Source organism: Montipora capricornis, chromosome 8 (genome assembly GCF_036669925.1).
Source record: "Montipora capricornis isolate CH-2021 chromosome 8, ASM3666992v2, whole genome shotgun sequence".
NCBI lineage: Eukaryota > Metazoa > Cnidaria > Anthozoa > Scleractinia > Acroporidae > Montipora > Montipora capricornis.
In genome coordinates this window covers 7,961,469-7,978,223 of record NC_090890.1, presented here as the reverse complement: position 1 = coordinate 7,978,223, position 16,755 = coordinate 7,961,469, and the positions used below count along the sequence as shown (strand labels likewise).

General features: G+C 38.8%; 2 protein-coding genes across 5 annotated transcripts in view; one reads left to right on the top strand and one right to left on the bottom strand.

Moving 5' to 3' along the window:
- The window catches only part of LOC138060765 (arf-GAP with dual PH domain-containing protein 1-like), a 38,549-nt gene extending 36,461 nt beyond the window's left edge, over positions 1-2,088 (bottom strand). For both annotated transcript variants that reach the window (XM_068906623.1, XM_068906624.1), the window contains exons 1-2: positions 1,729-2,088; positions 325-458 (exon numbers count right to left, since the gene is read on the bottom strand). In XM_068906623.1, coding sequence (XP_068762724.1) covers positions 325-458; positions 1,729-1,828 — 234 coding nt within the window. In that variant the 5' untranslated portion in view covers positions 1,829-2,088. The remainder of the gene's footprint in view (positions 1-324; positions 459-1,728) is intronic.
- Positions 2,089-3,837: 1,749 nt separating this feature from the next.
- Positions 3,838-16,755, top strand: part of LOC138060335 (N-acetyltransferase 9-like protein) — a 16,117-nt gene continuing 3,199 nt past the window's right edge. For 2 of the 3 annotated variants that reach the window (XM_068906089.1, XM_068906088.1), the window contains exons 1-5: positions 3,890-3,937; positions 6,364-6,473; positions 12,335-12,394; positions 13,202-13,279; positions 15,424-15,483. In XM_068906089.1, coding sequence (XP_068762190.1) covers positions 6,377-6,473; positions 12,335-12,394; positions 13,202-13,279; positions 15,424-15,483 — 295 coding nt within the window. In that variant the 5' untranslated portion in view covers positions 3,890-3,937; positions 6,364-6,376. Of the gene's footprint in view, positions 3,938-6,363; positions 6,474-12,334; positions 12,395-13,201; positions 13,280-15,423; positions 15,484-16,755 lie in introns of all 3 variants that reach the window. The other variant, XM_068906087.1, reaches the window with a different exon arrangement.

The following is a 16,755-nucleotide window of genomic DNA, read 5'->3' as shown; positions in this document are numbered from 1 at the left end:
TGGATTAGGGGAAAGTAAGGAGAATTTATTATCTTATCACATACGGAAATTACAGCATTTATAGTGGTTTGTCACATTTTCTTAACGACTTTTGTCCTAGATAATAACCAAATAGTGGAAACCAGACCGACCCTCTCATAAGCCTCTTTCTATACAGTTACCAAGCGGTTTAATCTACAGTTTCCGCTTGAAAAACAACCTAAAAAAAAGCTTTCGTAACTATCAGTTCACCTTATCATTCATGCGATAAATTTCCCTTTCAAGCTGAAACAGGGTTGGATATGTCTTCCGCATTATGAAGATTAGTAGGCATTGTTTGCTCACCTCAAGCATATCTTCCGTCCAAAAATCTATTTCAACTGACTTAATTCTGGGAACTTTGTTTCGAAAACTTCTATGGACGCCACAGCAACTTTGGCAGAGGAATAACCCTTTATTAAGACACGCGTACTTGGGTTCTGTGGAAAAAGAGGGGTTCGTTGATATATTATTGTGGAGATTGGAAGGGCTTTCTCTGGAGCTACAAAATGGTGGCTTACGTCTAAGATAATCTTAATACATCGAGACTTTGTGAAACCCAGGTCAAGGTCAATTAATGATTTGGCTACTCACAACAGAGACAATACATGCGATCGTCGCTGGGAGCGATTCACATCCAGTCTGGTGTCTTAGTGGTCGATAATATGACCTAAGTTTTTTTGACCAATCACCAAGTGTAGAGTGTATTTACCACAGTGGCCCCGTTCATTTGAAATCTCGTTTTAGAAATGAAACACTTATCGTTTCAGCGTGCGGTCAGTTAATCGTTTTCAAAAATGCTGTTCCGGTGTTGAACTCATTTCGGTTTATCTCACCGTACTTGTGTTTATTTCGGTTAGCCCACATGGTTTAAAAATGTCCATGGTGTTTGTCGTTCGCGGCAGTCGGTGATAACTCAAACCCGTCGATGAATTTTGCGGTTTGTCGTCTTTGTCGTAATCTTAAGGCAACAGTTACAAGTTAAAGTTAATCATTGAGTTTCGCCGTAAAATATTGTGAAACTGTGTGATAGCATTTAATTAAGTCGACCTCAGACTAAAGAGCAGCTCTTTAATTTGGTGCATGTGGTACTTCTACTGGAAATTTTGAGTCGCCCGTGTGTCGTTTCAATACAATGCTAGAGAACAGTAATTTTAGGGGCTAATGTTTGTCTTAATAAGCTGGCTTTGACCCAAAATAAATAGGTGAGACTACCGACAAGTGCCGAAGGTTATTGAAAGGCATTTTCTTCAGACTGTTAAGTAGCTTTCAGTTGGCAGGTCGCATGTTGAGATTTTATCCACAAACTTTGAAGGTAGAACCACCTTGTAAAAAAGAGCCATACAGGAGAAATGCTAAAGTCGCTTAGCCTTCACAAACTGAACAATGATTTAGAAGCTGCTTAAAGTAGAATTAAGTTCTAAGTTCTACTTTTCGTGCAACTTGTCTCGCAAAGATTTTGTTGCAGGGTTTGTTACACTGTGAATTATTTGACAGTGTAACAGCGCCTTTAAATAGCATGGGATCGAGTCATGACCATGAGGCTACCGAAAGGTTCGAGTCTAGTGTATTGTTTGGTTCATGAATTTCCCAACAAACCTCTTGTTTGAAAACACCGCCCGCAAATCAGTATATGTACAATTAAGAATGAAAGTTGTAACTTCTTGCAGACAATCGTGTTTTGTATCCCTTGCAAAACATGGAACTTACCTGATCCGCAGCAATCTGCACATAGGTCGTTGCCATTTTGCCTTTGAATCTTACGCAGTGTAGCTTTGCTTTCCTCGTCGCGCCTTCGGAAGATCGACATGATCGTAAAGAAGATTTGAGTTTTGATGAATAAAAGGTGGCAACTTCTTATAAACAGTCTATTGACGACATGCGAATTTTGTGTGATGCAAATTGAGTTTGCTTAAGCAGATGTCATCTAAATCTCCCGAAAACAAAAGGGTTTGTTATGAATCGATACGGATCAAGGAATCGAACTTGAATTTGGGACGGAAGTAAAATCTTGACCATGCTCTTGGGGCAGTCGAAACCGAAGACTACTCACCATTACGTCACCTGTTGCATAATTATTGTCATTAATGTACCATCCAGAGATCTATTGGCTGTCGGGCTGTCGAAACAAAGGTTCTTTTGTTCTATGGTTGGCACAATTTAAATATCATAATCAAAAAACATCTGTAGAGTACAGTCAGTGCAGAATTTTACCGCGCATTATTACAGGAACCAGGAAATTTGACCACATAACCCCCGTATTAAGGTAATTCCTTAGTATTGCATTGCGCATCCCTACTGCGCACGATTTTCGCGTCATTAGGGCGCGCCATGAGCACGTGCGCATACAAAACGTAAGAGATTTCGCTCAAACTAAACCCGATAGCGAAATAAATGCTCCTTTTCTCTCAAACGAGCATGGTGACCCCCGATTTTTTTTTTCAGGTATTTGCTAAGAACAGTCTAATAAAGAACATATTTGAAGAAGAAAAAAAGTTTGATAGTAGAACATACTTTTTTTTGGAAAACAGTTCCGTACCGGGGTGTATTTTACCCAAGGCGAGGACTTCAAGCTAACCACGGAACTGTCCCAAAAAGTGCAATATTCCCACAACCAGGGAATCAAAGTCGGTGTAAATGAAGCATTACTGCTTATGTAAATAAAAGAAGCTTTATTTTCAAATAAAATTTTGTCTTTGAAGTAACCAAGGCTTAATTCTGTATGAAGGTGATTCGAATTTTTAACGCGAAAACAGTAAAAATACCCCATTTTAAGACTTCCTAGGACCACTTCCTTCTGGAGACTATCTCATGGTTGTCATCGACGAATACAGCCGTTTTCCGGAAGTGGAAATTGTCACATCCACTTCCGCCAGATCCACAATCCCGAAGCTCGACGCAATTTTCGCAAGACAAGGGATTCCTGAAGTGCTAAAGAGCGACACAACGGACCCCCCTTCAACGGCGTGGAGCTCAAGAATTTTGCTGAGCATTTAGGCTTTCAACACCGCAAGATCACGCCTCTCTCAAGGGCCAAGGGCAAATGGCGAGGCAGAACGTTTCATGATGACACTAGAAAAAATGCGTGAGAACCGCATCGAGCATAAGAACTGGAAAAAAGAGCTCAACAAATTTCTGCGGCAGTATCGGGCGACACCTCACTCGACTACTGGCATCTCACCATGCGAAGCACTTAACCAGAGGAAGCTCAAAACCACCCTGCCGAAGTGACGCCACCAGTCCGCCAACAAACCATTGTTGAGACCCAGAAGAACCTGGCGCAGAGAGACGCAGAGCAAAAAAAGAAGATAAAGGCGTATGCTGACCAAAAGCTAGGTGTGAGAGAAAGCAATATCAAGCTGGGAGATACAGTTTTTTAGTCAAGCAACCAAAGGCCAACAAGCTCAGTACCCCGTTTAATCCAGTGCCTCTTGTAGAAGAAGAGAAAAAAGGATCGATGATTACCGCAAGCGACGGACACAAAACCGTTACGCGCAACTCATCGATGTTCAAAGTTGTCCCCAGTCAGTCACATCGAGCATACTGGAAAACACACAAGAGATGAACGAAGACGTTTCAGCAAATCCCCAACCACTGGAAATTCAGGAACTGGACAAGATAACACCGGCGTGGAGTACAGAGAGCCAGTTTCAGTGACAAACTGCCATCTTGACCTTATTGAAGTGATCGATCAACACCGTCCCGCACCGGTCACAAGATCGTTCACCTTCCCGCCGCATGAATAGGCACGTGGAGAGAATGGAATACGGCGAAGTTGGTCTTCATTTAAAGTTGCACATGTAGTTGTGATCCCGGCTTATGGGGCGGGACCGGGAAAATGAGAAAGAAACGGAGATTACGGTTTCTGGATAGGAGAAAAGATTGTTTTTGGTCCCTAATAAAAAAACCATGTTCCGAGGTTAGTGTGATTTAATAGGAAGAGCACAAAAAAGATTGGCTATTACTACAAAAATACAAGTACTGGTATTTTTGTCAGTGGTATGCCTTGAGTGGCTGAGCGTCTGTCTGGACGCGACTCCCGAACCGCGGAGTCGCCGAGCCATGTAAAAGATTACCTTACTCGTTCGTTTAAACCATTTAATTTTTCTGACGAGCCCGCGGGGCCACTCAAAGATACTTTACTCGTTCTTTTAAAAATTGAATAGGGAAGAATATCATGTTTACAAACATTGCTTTTGTTATTCAATTGTGCCAAACCAGAGTAAACCAAAAAAACCCATTGTTTCGACAGCCAATGAGGCTCTGGTTGGCACATCAATGACAATGAGTGACGTCAATGATATCCTCCTAAAAGTTCTCTCACTGATAATACTTACTCCCTTCTTAAGTTCTCTGGTAAAGATGAAATTTAGGTGTCTCGCTCAAATTTTTCGTTTTTGCAAAATCTTAATTGAATTGGTGGGCTCTGAAGTATATTTTCCCGAAATAAATTTCAGAAAAATTAATTTTAAAACGGCTAAAATTGCTTTTCTTTGTTTCCCGCCATAATCGGTGTGCAAAAAATGATTGACGTATCATGTCAATCACACACGAAATCTTCAAGCTTGGTTTTTAGGGGTTTATTTTGACGCTAAAATTACAACTTCTTGGGCCTCCTGCCCCAACGGGTTTTAAGATATTGCTTCCAATATTTCAATTCTAATAGATGATTGTACTACCCCAAATGCCGTGTGAGGAATTTTTCGTTTGTCTTCGGAGACTGATTTTATGGCACGTTTTACAAGTAAGTATGAGATGAGAGATTCGACTTTGGTGAGTGATATTTCCTTCAATTCTCAACATATCAAAAATTCCTCACACGGTATTGGAGTGCATTCATCTGCGAATAAAATGCACCAAAGTGCGGTTAGTTTTGCAATAAAGTGAAGGGGCAGGAGCTTCTGCAGCAGATCTAGACTCGGTCATTCTAAGTTTGAGTTTGAGTTTGAGTTTGAGGCCTTAAAACCAAAGAGCAATATTAAATACATGTACCTAAAAACTTTATTTTAATATTTCAATCTGTTAGTAAATTATGATGTACATGTATAGTTTGACCCAATACAAAAAAAAGCTGCGCTACAATTTCATTTTTCCGCAGACACCTTGTTTTCCTTTACCGAGACCTTAAACATTGCCGTTTACTGTTTACTGCCGCGATACTGCTTCAAATCTCTTCATATCTATAAAAAGGAAAAAACTCAAGCCAGTTGTGTACAATTAAAAAGACGCAAATAAATCGTATAAAGAGTTTTTTTCAAAGGAATACCTTAGGTCTCTTAATACAAGGTAAATAAACAACATTTTAATGATTGTGAAATAAATATTATAAAAAACGTAAATTTTGTGCTTCAAATTTTCCCCTGGTTTAAAACTTTTAAAAACCATTTCATTCTTTGTCGTTACAAGCCAGTTATAAAAAGTGCCTTTCATTTCACTCGCAACTGACTCGCTTGATAGCTCAGTTTAATAGTTGAGCAGTGCAGCCCAGTCGCATGGCATGGGTTCAAATCTCATTCAAGCTTGGTCTCATCTGCATCTGGTTAAGTTGCTTACAACTGACTACCGGTATTCTCACTTTGAATCATTTCTGCTGCTGATCAAAGTATCTCTCATTTAGTTTAGGTTTACCAGTTTCAGCACTTGGACTCCTTCAATTTGACTACTGTCTGTTTTGCTGTTATGTGGTCTCATTGATCAGTAGTCTATTCAGAAGATTACACCAAGCAGACCACATTGCTGAAGGAAAGGCCAGACCACAACACTGGGAACTCCATACCCTACTCTTTTCAACTAGTGTGAGGGATCTTTAACTTCCCACAGAGTTTATGAACATTGAAGGGTAGTGAGAAGGGGCCTACGGTTTATTATCCTTATCGGAGAAGTTATTTCACAATCATTTACCTTGGTTACCTTTTATAATAGACTACGAACTTGCAACTGACCAGTCTCCCAGATGGTAGAGCAGATCAGTGCAATAGACCATAATCGTACTCTCAGTATTGGACTGGAACTAGCTTGGAATGGAGGCTAAAGCAGGGAAATCTTTTCAAATGCAAATACCTTTTATTATATTCCCCCGCATTATCCTCCATTGCAAGCTACAAATGTAGTGCCAATCCAATACTGAGAATATTTATATGGTCTAGCTATTGCACGGTCATGGGTTTTTATTCCAGCCTGGATGGCTTGAAATTGGAGCACAATTTCACTTATAAATGAATTAGGCATTGGGTCTCTTTCAGATCTATTAATTTGTTTGTATGATAATATTTACCAACTTCCCCTTCCCTGTTTCAATGACAATACGGTTATTGCTGTTATTCTTGCACCATTATGTATCAATAGATATCATGAGTGGATGCAGTCTACTGAACTGTTGGAACAAACTGCATCTGAACGACTTTCACTGGAACAGGAATATGACATGCAACAGACCTGGTTTCAGGACGAAAATAGTGAGGTTTGGTAGCTGTAGGTGTAACAAAGAAGAAAAATACATAAAAGTATATTATACCTACCAAGTGTCACCTCTGAGGTCTGGTTGTCGTGCCTGTGGATTGAAATCTGCATTATCACGGCTACTCAAGATTTTTACTCAGACCTGTGTTTAATTTTGTCTTGTCATATGGAAACATTTGAGCCATAATAGCCGTGCATTTGGGAAAAAAGAAGCCAATTAAAAATTTACTTGGATATTAATGATCATACTTTATACTGATCTTCAAGAATGTATTAATTAATAATTTATGAGCCTAACAGCCTATTGAAACACCGATATTGTAATGCCATATGCATGAGCTTAAACTAACCCTCTGGCTGATAAAACACTCTTTAGATTTCTTTATATAATGAATAGTAATAATGCCTAATCTTGTTTTTCTTGCATGCTAATATCTTCCTCTCACATTTTGCACCTCTGGACACCAGGGCCGGTTGTTGGAAAGCCGATTAAGTTAATCCAGGCTTAGCATAAACTCTTGTTCCATGTTTTCAACTTTTTTGGTGAAAATTCTTTTGCTGATAAGTTTGTTTTTCAAGATTGACTTCTTCTAAATGTAAAGTTTTGCCGAATATCTGCGTTGAACAGCATCTGGGAGTAGGGAAATAAACTCCTTGGTCAATTTTTAATCTCAGATTAGCATTAATTAATCGGTTTTTGAAGAACTGGGTCCAGAGGGACATGCTTTTTGTGGAATGTTGGTGAAATCCTTCCATTCAATAATGGTACATACATCTGAGGCTTGCATGTCATGCTTTATCGGATCTAAAACCACTTGGCTTTGCCTCATGGTTTTAAACCCAACTAGACCCTCCGTGAGGGTACACCGGGTTGCCTGTGGTACGTGCAGCGTTTCAGGCAATTGTTTTCAAGTTGGGGGGTCATTAAGACCATTTATTATATGGATTGTGTTTGTAGCCGATATTACGCGTGCTCTGATTGGCTAATTGTGACTGAATTGTAGGGCATTATTCTCCTGTAATGCCCACGGGCCGATTACGTGCTTGCAAAAACAAAGCAAAAGGTAATTAAAAAACCATATAATAAACTACTTACTAACTGAGCTAGCTCGAGCCGTACTCGGAAATATTGGCCCTCGGTCGTTTTTGTATGGACCTCGCTGCGCTCGGTCTGCACTGCCATGACCTCGGGCCAATATTCCCCATTCTTATATGGCTCTGTCTCAGAAGGACTGGGAACTACCAAATTGATGAATTTGATTGCCTAAAATCTATATTGACTGCGGTCTAGATTTTCCCATCTAGACTGGCATCTAGACCGGTAATGTTTTGCGGTGAAAAGATGAAAACTAAAATGCAAAAATATTGAGTATTTTCTTCTACCAATATTTATTTATGCAAGTGCCAAACAGCATGATGACAAAAGAGAGGATGACAAGCAAACTTTGACAGAATTAAGTTCAGCTCATCGCCATTCGCAAGCAAAATGTCAGTTAGTACAAACCAGTTACATTAAACGAAATAGATTGTTCTTGTTTGCCATATAATAAACATCTTATCAACCGAGCTTAGTCAGTTTGTATGGGAGAATCTTGACCTCGGTCGTGTGTACAGACCTCGGTCAAGATTCTCCCATACAGACCTCCTGCTCGGTTAATGAGAGCTAAGTATGGCCCTCGCGCTCAGTTAGTAAGAAGTTATTAAGAGGTCACCCAGAAGTCATACCAGCAGAGAGGCCCATTGGCTCACAGGTCCTCACACGTTTGTACGACGAAACAGATCCTTTTCTGAGGTTAAAAACCTGGCCACCGGCCTATTAATTAACTCTTTTCCCTACTTTCCCAACCGCGAGAAAACCGCGGTAAATCAGCCATCGCCAAAAAATGGTTTTTTTCTCAAAAAATATTTAAAGTTAGGGGGAAAAAATGCATCATTTTAAAGCTAAGAAAATGAGCTTTCCAACAGCATATAACTTATTTACAGACAACTGAAAAATTTTATAAAAGCGAAAGTTGAACGAAAAAGAAAAATAACAGTAAAATATGTTTTCCAGGCAAAATTTGGTCATTTTAGCGTTGATTACGAATGTTTGGATGCAAAACTAAAATTTTCTGCAATTTATCTGCTTTCTTGGACATAAATTTGACTGAAAACTGATGAGGCACGAATATTTTTAGATTTTTAGGAATAATGGGATTAGCGATCAATGCGTAATGTGATAATGCGATAAAAGTGTCAAATTTGCGACCCGTTGCTAATGGCAACGGAAGCGATCGCATTACGAATAACTAACCTCTGTTTGCCAAAAACTACCCAAATAACCGATTTTTCAACGGAAAATTTGCGAGTGCATGTCTGCCTCCTCTTCAAAGCAAGTCTAAGTGTGAAGTTTTTGTGATGGTAATTAGTTCTACTTTACATATGAAAGCAAACCAATTATCATAAGAAAAAGTTCGCACTTAGACTCGCTTTGAAGAGGAGGCAGACATGAACTTGGAAATGGCCTATTGCATCGCTACAAAAATAATCTTACCTTTTCAGCGATTTTAAAGCTTGAAATTCCATCCAATCCACCTTGGTCTAGTCTTTGAATTCACTATTATCGCTGCCCTACGAATCTTCAGTGTTCTACATAACAGCACACTTGGTAAAAGACGGCTCGACGGGCGACAGATTGTTGTTGAAGTGCATTACTCGTCGCTTTTAAGATTCCACTGCCTGTCTTGTTCAGTATCCAATTGACTTGCCATTTTTGAGCTTCATAAGGGTATATTTTGTTCAAAGATCCACTAAAACGCCATTCGCGTTAGATGACTTTCGACGCCATTGCCAGTTAAGTTAATCGTTCTACTGTGTCCACCAGGGAAATCTACGCATTTCCCACTACCCTCTCGATCCTAAGAAAATATGCACAGAAGGCTCTATGCACAAAGACACCACTTAGCAGGAGAGTGACAGGCAAGACTTTTACCGTCGCACACGGAAAAAAATAAAAATAATAAAACGGAAAAATCTACCCATTTTCCGACTGGGATTGCCATACGGCAACCCAGTAAATAAAACACCCCAGCTCATTTAAATGAAACAGTACTTTGTAGGCCAAGCATTGGAGATGAGGTTTTGTTTAGGAAAACAATTTCCATCTGAACAACTTGGAAAAAAATCTCCAGGACGGTGTGTTTGGAAGTCTTTGGATATTGCAAGTCTCGGGTGAAATATCATCATGGTACCAAAAAAAAGTTAGCAGAATGTAGTAACTGTATGCAAACTAGACCCTCCGTGAAAACTAGACCCTCAGTAAAATCTGTTTTCCAGGCAAAATTTGGTCATTTTAGCGTTGATTACGAATTTTTGGATGCAAAACTAATATTTTCTGCAATTTATCTGCTTTCTTGGACATAAATTCGACTGAAAACTGATAAGGCACAAATATTTTTAGATTTTTAGGAATAATAGATAACGTGGTTCAATGCGTAATGTGATAATGCGATAAAAGTGTCAAATTTGCGATCCATTGCTAACGGCAACGGAAGCGATCGCATTACGAATAATTAACCTCTGTTGCCAAAAACCACCCAAATAACCGATCAGTGTAAAACGAAGACTGCAGACTGCAGACTGCAGACCAGGGATAAAATGCAGATTGAGGGTAAAATGCAGACTGCAGACTGCAGACTGCGGGTTAATAAAATAATAATGAAAAAAGAGTTATAAGAGTGTTAGTAGCCATTTGTACTTTCACACTGAAACCCCAACACAGCTCCCATCGCTTTGGTTGCCCCACCGCATGTTTTAAATCCGGATTTTTATCGAACTCTGTAAGAATTGAAGCTGTTTGAATCCTTGTTGTTGTTGGAAAAAGGACAGTTTCGTTAAGTGAGTTGCTTTTAGGCAAAGAAGTCACCACCCCGTAATTCAACTGTCCATTTTGCTGCAATGAACAAAGTAATCGAGTAATTACCCAATAACTCAATTTATTTTGACACGCATGGCTACAGTACCAATTAACAAAGACAGAGATAACATGGATTTTGCAACCATTTAACGTTTCAATTCAGTCGGCTTAAGCCAGTATGACTGAGATGTAAAAATTTCTTATTAGGATCCATTCGCTTTGGTGTACGTTATGTTTATCCTTTAGTTCAGAAGCTCGTTTGTTTTGCATCTGGAAGATGTAATTTTCAATTATAACCTCTCCCTAGGGGTTATCACGCATAGCTTAACCAATGAAATCCCCGCGTCCTAATTGCTCGGAATACATGAAATTCTTTGTGCATTTCGATGCACCGAAAAAAGACAACCGAGATTATTCAGGTATTCGAAGTAATAATTGTTGGTTTTTCGATCGATTTCCCTCGATGTACCGGTGTGACAAATAATTTGGAACATTGCAATGCATCTGGAAGCGCAAAAACAAAGCACAGATGACTTCAACGCGTACGATCGCATCCCCAAAAGGTGTAGCGACCTGCGGTCATAATAATGTGAGTTGTTGAGAGATGTAAAACAGGATTGTCTTTCAAACAATCTTTATTTTATCCTTATGACTCGTTTTTTTATTATTAATATTTATTTTACCCTCAGTCTGCATTTTACCCCCGGTCTGCAGTCTGCGTTTTACACTGACCGCCCAAATAACCGATTTTTCGACGGAAAATTCATCCCAGAGGATAAAACTATTCACTGGACACGTAATAAAGGTAGATATGTTTGAGCGAAAGCGAAAACAAGCGCATATTTGGACAGAAAACACAATAATATGAGATCAAAGGAACATGTTGTTAAGACACACAATTGTGGCATCGCTTCGACAATAATCTTACCTTTTCAGCGATTTTAACGCTTGAAATTCCATTCAATCCACCTTGTCTAGTCTGTGAATTCACTATTATCGCTGCCCTGCAAATCTTCAATGTTCTACATAACAGCACACTTGGTAAAAGATGGCTCGACGGGCGACAGATTGTTGTCGATGTTGTCGCCTGTCTTGTTCAGTATCCAATTGATTTGCCATTTTTGAGCTTCATAAGGGTATATTTTGTTCAAAGATCCACTAAAATGCCATTTGCGTTACATGACTTTCGACGCCAGTACAAGTTAAGTTAATGATTCTACTGTGTCCACCAGAGAAATGTACGCATTTCCACTACCCTCTCGATCCTAAGAAAATACCCGCAGAAGGCTCTATGCACAAAGACACCACTTACCGGGGGAGTGACAGGCAAGACTTTTACCGACACGGAAAAAAATAAAATAAATAAAACGGAGAAATTCTACCCATTTTCCAACTGGGATTGCCATACGGCAACCCAGTAATTAACCCTCTCACCATAAAATAAGGTGTTTGTTATTGACAAATAATTAAAAAGTTGTCAGCCATAAGACAGAGTGCACTCCCAGGCCAGGAGACATTAACCCATTGATGAGTATTTAAAATTGTCTGGCGTTAGACAGTAAAATACTAAGTATGGCCTGTTTAGGCCAGTTTAAGGGTGAATAGGTTTAATTAAGCTAAATCTAAACGAGTACTAACATTACAGTAGCATTGAGTAATAAATAATTTATTATTCCATGTTATTATTTTATATTCCATTGTCTTATTGTATTCTTTTAAAGTGAATAGATGATTGAAGTTTATGAATTTTTTTGGATGGACGGATAAGTTGGATGGGTAGACTGATGGATGGATAAATAGTTGGAATTACATGTACCATGGCAGGGAATAAACAGCAATGGATCAAGCAGCTCATCCATGCCATAAATACAAAAAAATTATGTTTTTACACTCGTGAATATTAAGTGCTATAACAGTTAGTACCAAATTTGGTATGATAATCTTTTAAATCTCTTTTTTCAGAGTGCACTTTTATCATTTTGGACAAAAACAAATGGCTGCAACCTGAGTTGACAGAGATAGGTTTGTTTGTTGAATTCTTACAATTACGGGGTTAACATCTTTAGTTTTACAAATTTATGTGACTTACCACTGAGACTGTTTAGTTAGAAGTAGGAAAGCTAGTTTATAGTTTAACCCTTTGACCATTGACTCCTCATCCGCTGCCCTCTGACGAGTAAAATCATTTGGCATTAGACAGTTTAGTAAAACCTGTATTACATGTAAGTCTCACACCTAGGAGTCAACGGGTTATCCTATTTAAAGTATATAGATAAGGAAGATAGGATCAAAGACAGGATTCAAGGAAGTGGGGTAGAATTCATTAAACTACAAACAATAGTATGGGTATCATCATTTGTATCATATCCACTGTAATATTATGTCAAACAGGTTGCAATGCGAACCTTGTCGTAGTGAAATACTCCTTTAAATGGTAAGAGTCCATTTTAGTGACAATAAACTGTAATCCCCATCTCTTACCTCTTCTCAGTAATAGAGAGCTTTGGCAAGGACGACATTGTCAAGGAAATTAGGACCCCTTAGTAAAACATTATGAGTTAAATGAATAAAAATGGTTCTGCACTTATTGGTGTACTGACACTAGTCCCTCTGGGAATGTAGAGCAGCAGGAAAAGAGAGTTAAGAAAAGAGAACCAATGGCATACCTTACTTTGTGTGTGACTTTGTGTCATGTTGTGTACCCCTTAAAACACACACTCCCTGCACACACTTTTCACATTTTGACACATTTCTTTGTTTAGCAGTATTCTCACACTGCAATTCTCTCTGACAGTCTTCACTGAGGATTGTTGTTTTTCTTCTTGAAAGATTGCATGGCAGGCGATGTAAATCTTTTCCTCGATGTCAATCATGATGATATTGCAGAGATAGAAATTATGATAGCAGGTAAAAGTGTTCTTATTGCCTTAATAGTGGTACACTGTTAAACAAGGTCTTGTTACCGAAAAAATTTTTCTCCAATCTGGTCCCTGTGCATCCAGTTTTGCTGCAATTGAAAGACATTGAAGCTACAAGGCTGCTGTAAGAGCACTTACCGGAACCTACCTTACTGTCATTTGACAGGAATTTTGTTGGCAGTAACAACCAAGTAATTTCTTTGTTCATCTCATTTTCGTTATGGAAAAGTAATAACAATAATGATAATAATGTTTAAACCTGAATGCGTACAGATTTTAAAACCTTGCTGTGCTTTCATGTATTTGTAAAAGTACTACATGTAGTTATGCAATGCTTTCGAGTGGTATACCATGGAATATCCCACAAGTCACAGGTATTTTCTTGGTATATGCATAAGCCTTTAGGCGAGTGTTTATGCCAAGAAAATACAAGTGACGAGTGGGATATTCGACGGTATGTCACTTGAAAGCATTGCATAACTATTTTATACCATGCCATAGAAAATACGTTGACCAGCAAGGCACAATGGAAAGGTTGGGCATGATAACGTTTAATTGCACTGATCAATGGGAAGGTTTGGTGAAAATTAATGCTGATGAATTTACAATGGCTTCGAGCATTATTATTTGCTGTATTTTCTATGGCATGGTATAAATGGTGATATTTTGGCTATTACCATCGTGGATAATTAACTTAAAAATCTAAGCACAGTAGGAAAGAAAATAGATGTTAAAATGGTTATTTTTTTACAAAATAATAGAAAATAAAAACTCACCAATCAATCCTCACAACTCCTGAAAAATCTACTGTGCAATAAATGTTTCAAGGGCAGACTTGAAAGGTGGAACAGACCCCAAATCTTATAACCCATTTACTTCTGAAGCACCTCCCATTGACAAGTAAATTTGTCTTGCAATCTGATAAGTTCAATGGTTTAAAGGTCTGAAATTGTCTTTTGCCATTGGGAGCAAAGTATAGAGAAGATGGGAATTTATTGAGTTTAACCAACATTATTGTTTTAAACTTGGGCTTGATATAAAAAGAAAATTGGCAAACATGTGTCCTAGGAACTGATAGCTTGTCCTGCTGATTTGTATGCATGTCCTCTCCATCATATTGTCTGAAATGTTATTCATGTTAGCCAGGGTACTGAACCCTTACTTGTAACTCCCGACCTTACAGGCTGCAACTCCTAACCCTGAGCCTAAACCTTAATGCCCCTCCCTTATGCTAACTTTAAGCCCAATAATTAAGTCTAAAACCCTCCACTAATATAACCTTAGTAAAGGTCTGGGGTTTTTCAGCTGTATGCATATTATCCTCAGTTTGCATTGCAGTCCTGGTCAGTAGTAGGAGGGGGACATGGGGATTTGCGGTGTTGATGGTTTTTTCAATGCGGTGATGCGGTGAATAAAATCTCAATTTGCGGTGTTGCGGTGATCGCAAACCCAATGGTGTGCGATGTTTGTGTTTCGCAAGCTACGGTGTTCGGTGAAATGAAATTATTTGCTCCACACTCTGGAAATGTTGTTTTATCGCTTGGCAGCTTTTCGGGGCAACTTCTCAGTAATGTTCATGGAACTTCATACAAACGACCTCTCCGGGTAAGTACAAGAAAACTGATTTACGGGTATCAACAGTATCGACACGTAGGCATGCATTGACAGGAGTAGATTTTGTTGTTTTTATTTTGTGGAAAATTGTTTAGGTATAAATTAAATTAAAAAGTGTTATGTCAAGTGTAGACGTTAAAATCATGTAGCTAAAAATAATTGTTGCGGTGACGGTGTTTCGTCGACTTTTCTTGCGGTGATGCGGTGTTCGTTAATTTTTTTTGCGGTGTTGCGGTGTTTAGGGCCCCCCCATGTCCCCCTCTAGTAGGCATCTCACACTGCCAACTTCAAGTGATATTTCCCTTCAGGTTGGTTGTCGCTTGCCTGAACAGGCTGTGCTTAAATTTCTTTGATTTGTCACACACATAAAGAGTCTGTTTTCTGTATAAATGTTGCCCTTATAACTGAGACATGTTTGAATTAATTATCATTCAACTACTATAATAGTAATTATACTTTAGCCAAACAAAATGTCACAAACTGTACCATATTAAATAGAATTTCCTTGAAACTTGACAGAACCATCTTGTAGAAGGAAAGGCCTTGGAAGAGAAGCTTTATTAGCAATGATGAATTATGGTAAGGCTTACAACAAACTTCATAAACTATATTTGATATGGCTTACTAGGCTGTAAAACTAATTGAAGTAAAAGCAGGCACATGGTTGGCATGATGGTCAGAGCCTTGTCTCACAGCTGTGTTTCCCAGGTTTAACATCATGAGTTTGCTGGTTCCTAGATACTTAACTCTTCTCAATGTGATTCCCTAGAAATAGGACTTGTCATAGATTTCCGATAAAACTTTGCATACTGTTGTAACATGTGGAGGCGATGACAAAAATAGGCGCGCATTGCGTACGTGTGGTAGTGCAGTAACTTCACAAAGTGCTTTATCCCATAACTGTTAGGGTTAGTTAGGTTTTCCAGGAGATTCAAGTTGTCTTTGCATAATATGTAGCTCTAATAGTATACAATATTGTTTTGTATAGGTAATCACATGAGGCCGAGTACTATTTAACAATTAGACCCTTCGCCCGCAAGGGCTACGGGTCAATAGTATAGTAAGCCTTGGTATCACCCAACTAGTCGGACAGAAAAGGCAATAATGAAGTTAGCAAATGCAAGTTGAAGAAATACTTATATGGGAACAAAACGAAAGAAAGCGTCACGCTTTTCGCTACTCGAGGACTATTACTAATAGTCGACGAGGGCAATTTGGAAAATTTCCAAAACACAAGTGCAATTAATCCTTAATAGTACGAGGACTCATGCGATAACTTGTTTATCAATAAAGGGCAAAATTAGCCAATCAGGATCAAGTAATCAAGCCCTCTCTTGATTACCAAAAATGCCCTCGATTAAGAAAAAAATGCCCTCTGTCTCAGCCAATCAGTGCTCAGTAATTTTGCCCTTTATTGATAAGGTATGGTAAATCATTATAGTGCTACGGTAAATGTTTTAGTCAACAGCCCCCGAGAAGATGTGTAGTTACTAGTAAAATACTTAACCCAGAAAGATTGAAGAAAATAGGAGGAAATCGAGAAAAATTGGCTTCAAAGCAGACATGAAGTGTGTACTCTGCGCGTCTGACAGCTTTCCACAATCCCTGTCCGGTGGGGTTAGTATCTGGATGGGAGCCCTCAAAATTTGCGACTTTTTGTCAGAAACCATAGCACCGAAAATTCTATTTTAACGCTCAAAAATACAAACTAAGCAAGGTACAGATTTTGCCAGCCTGCTTTATGCAAAACAAATATCAATATAGATGCAAAAATTAAAAAATACTGATACTTGTACACAGTCTTTAGGAAGGCAGAAGGAAGTTTTAAGGAAGCGTCGATTGAGAATAAAA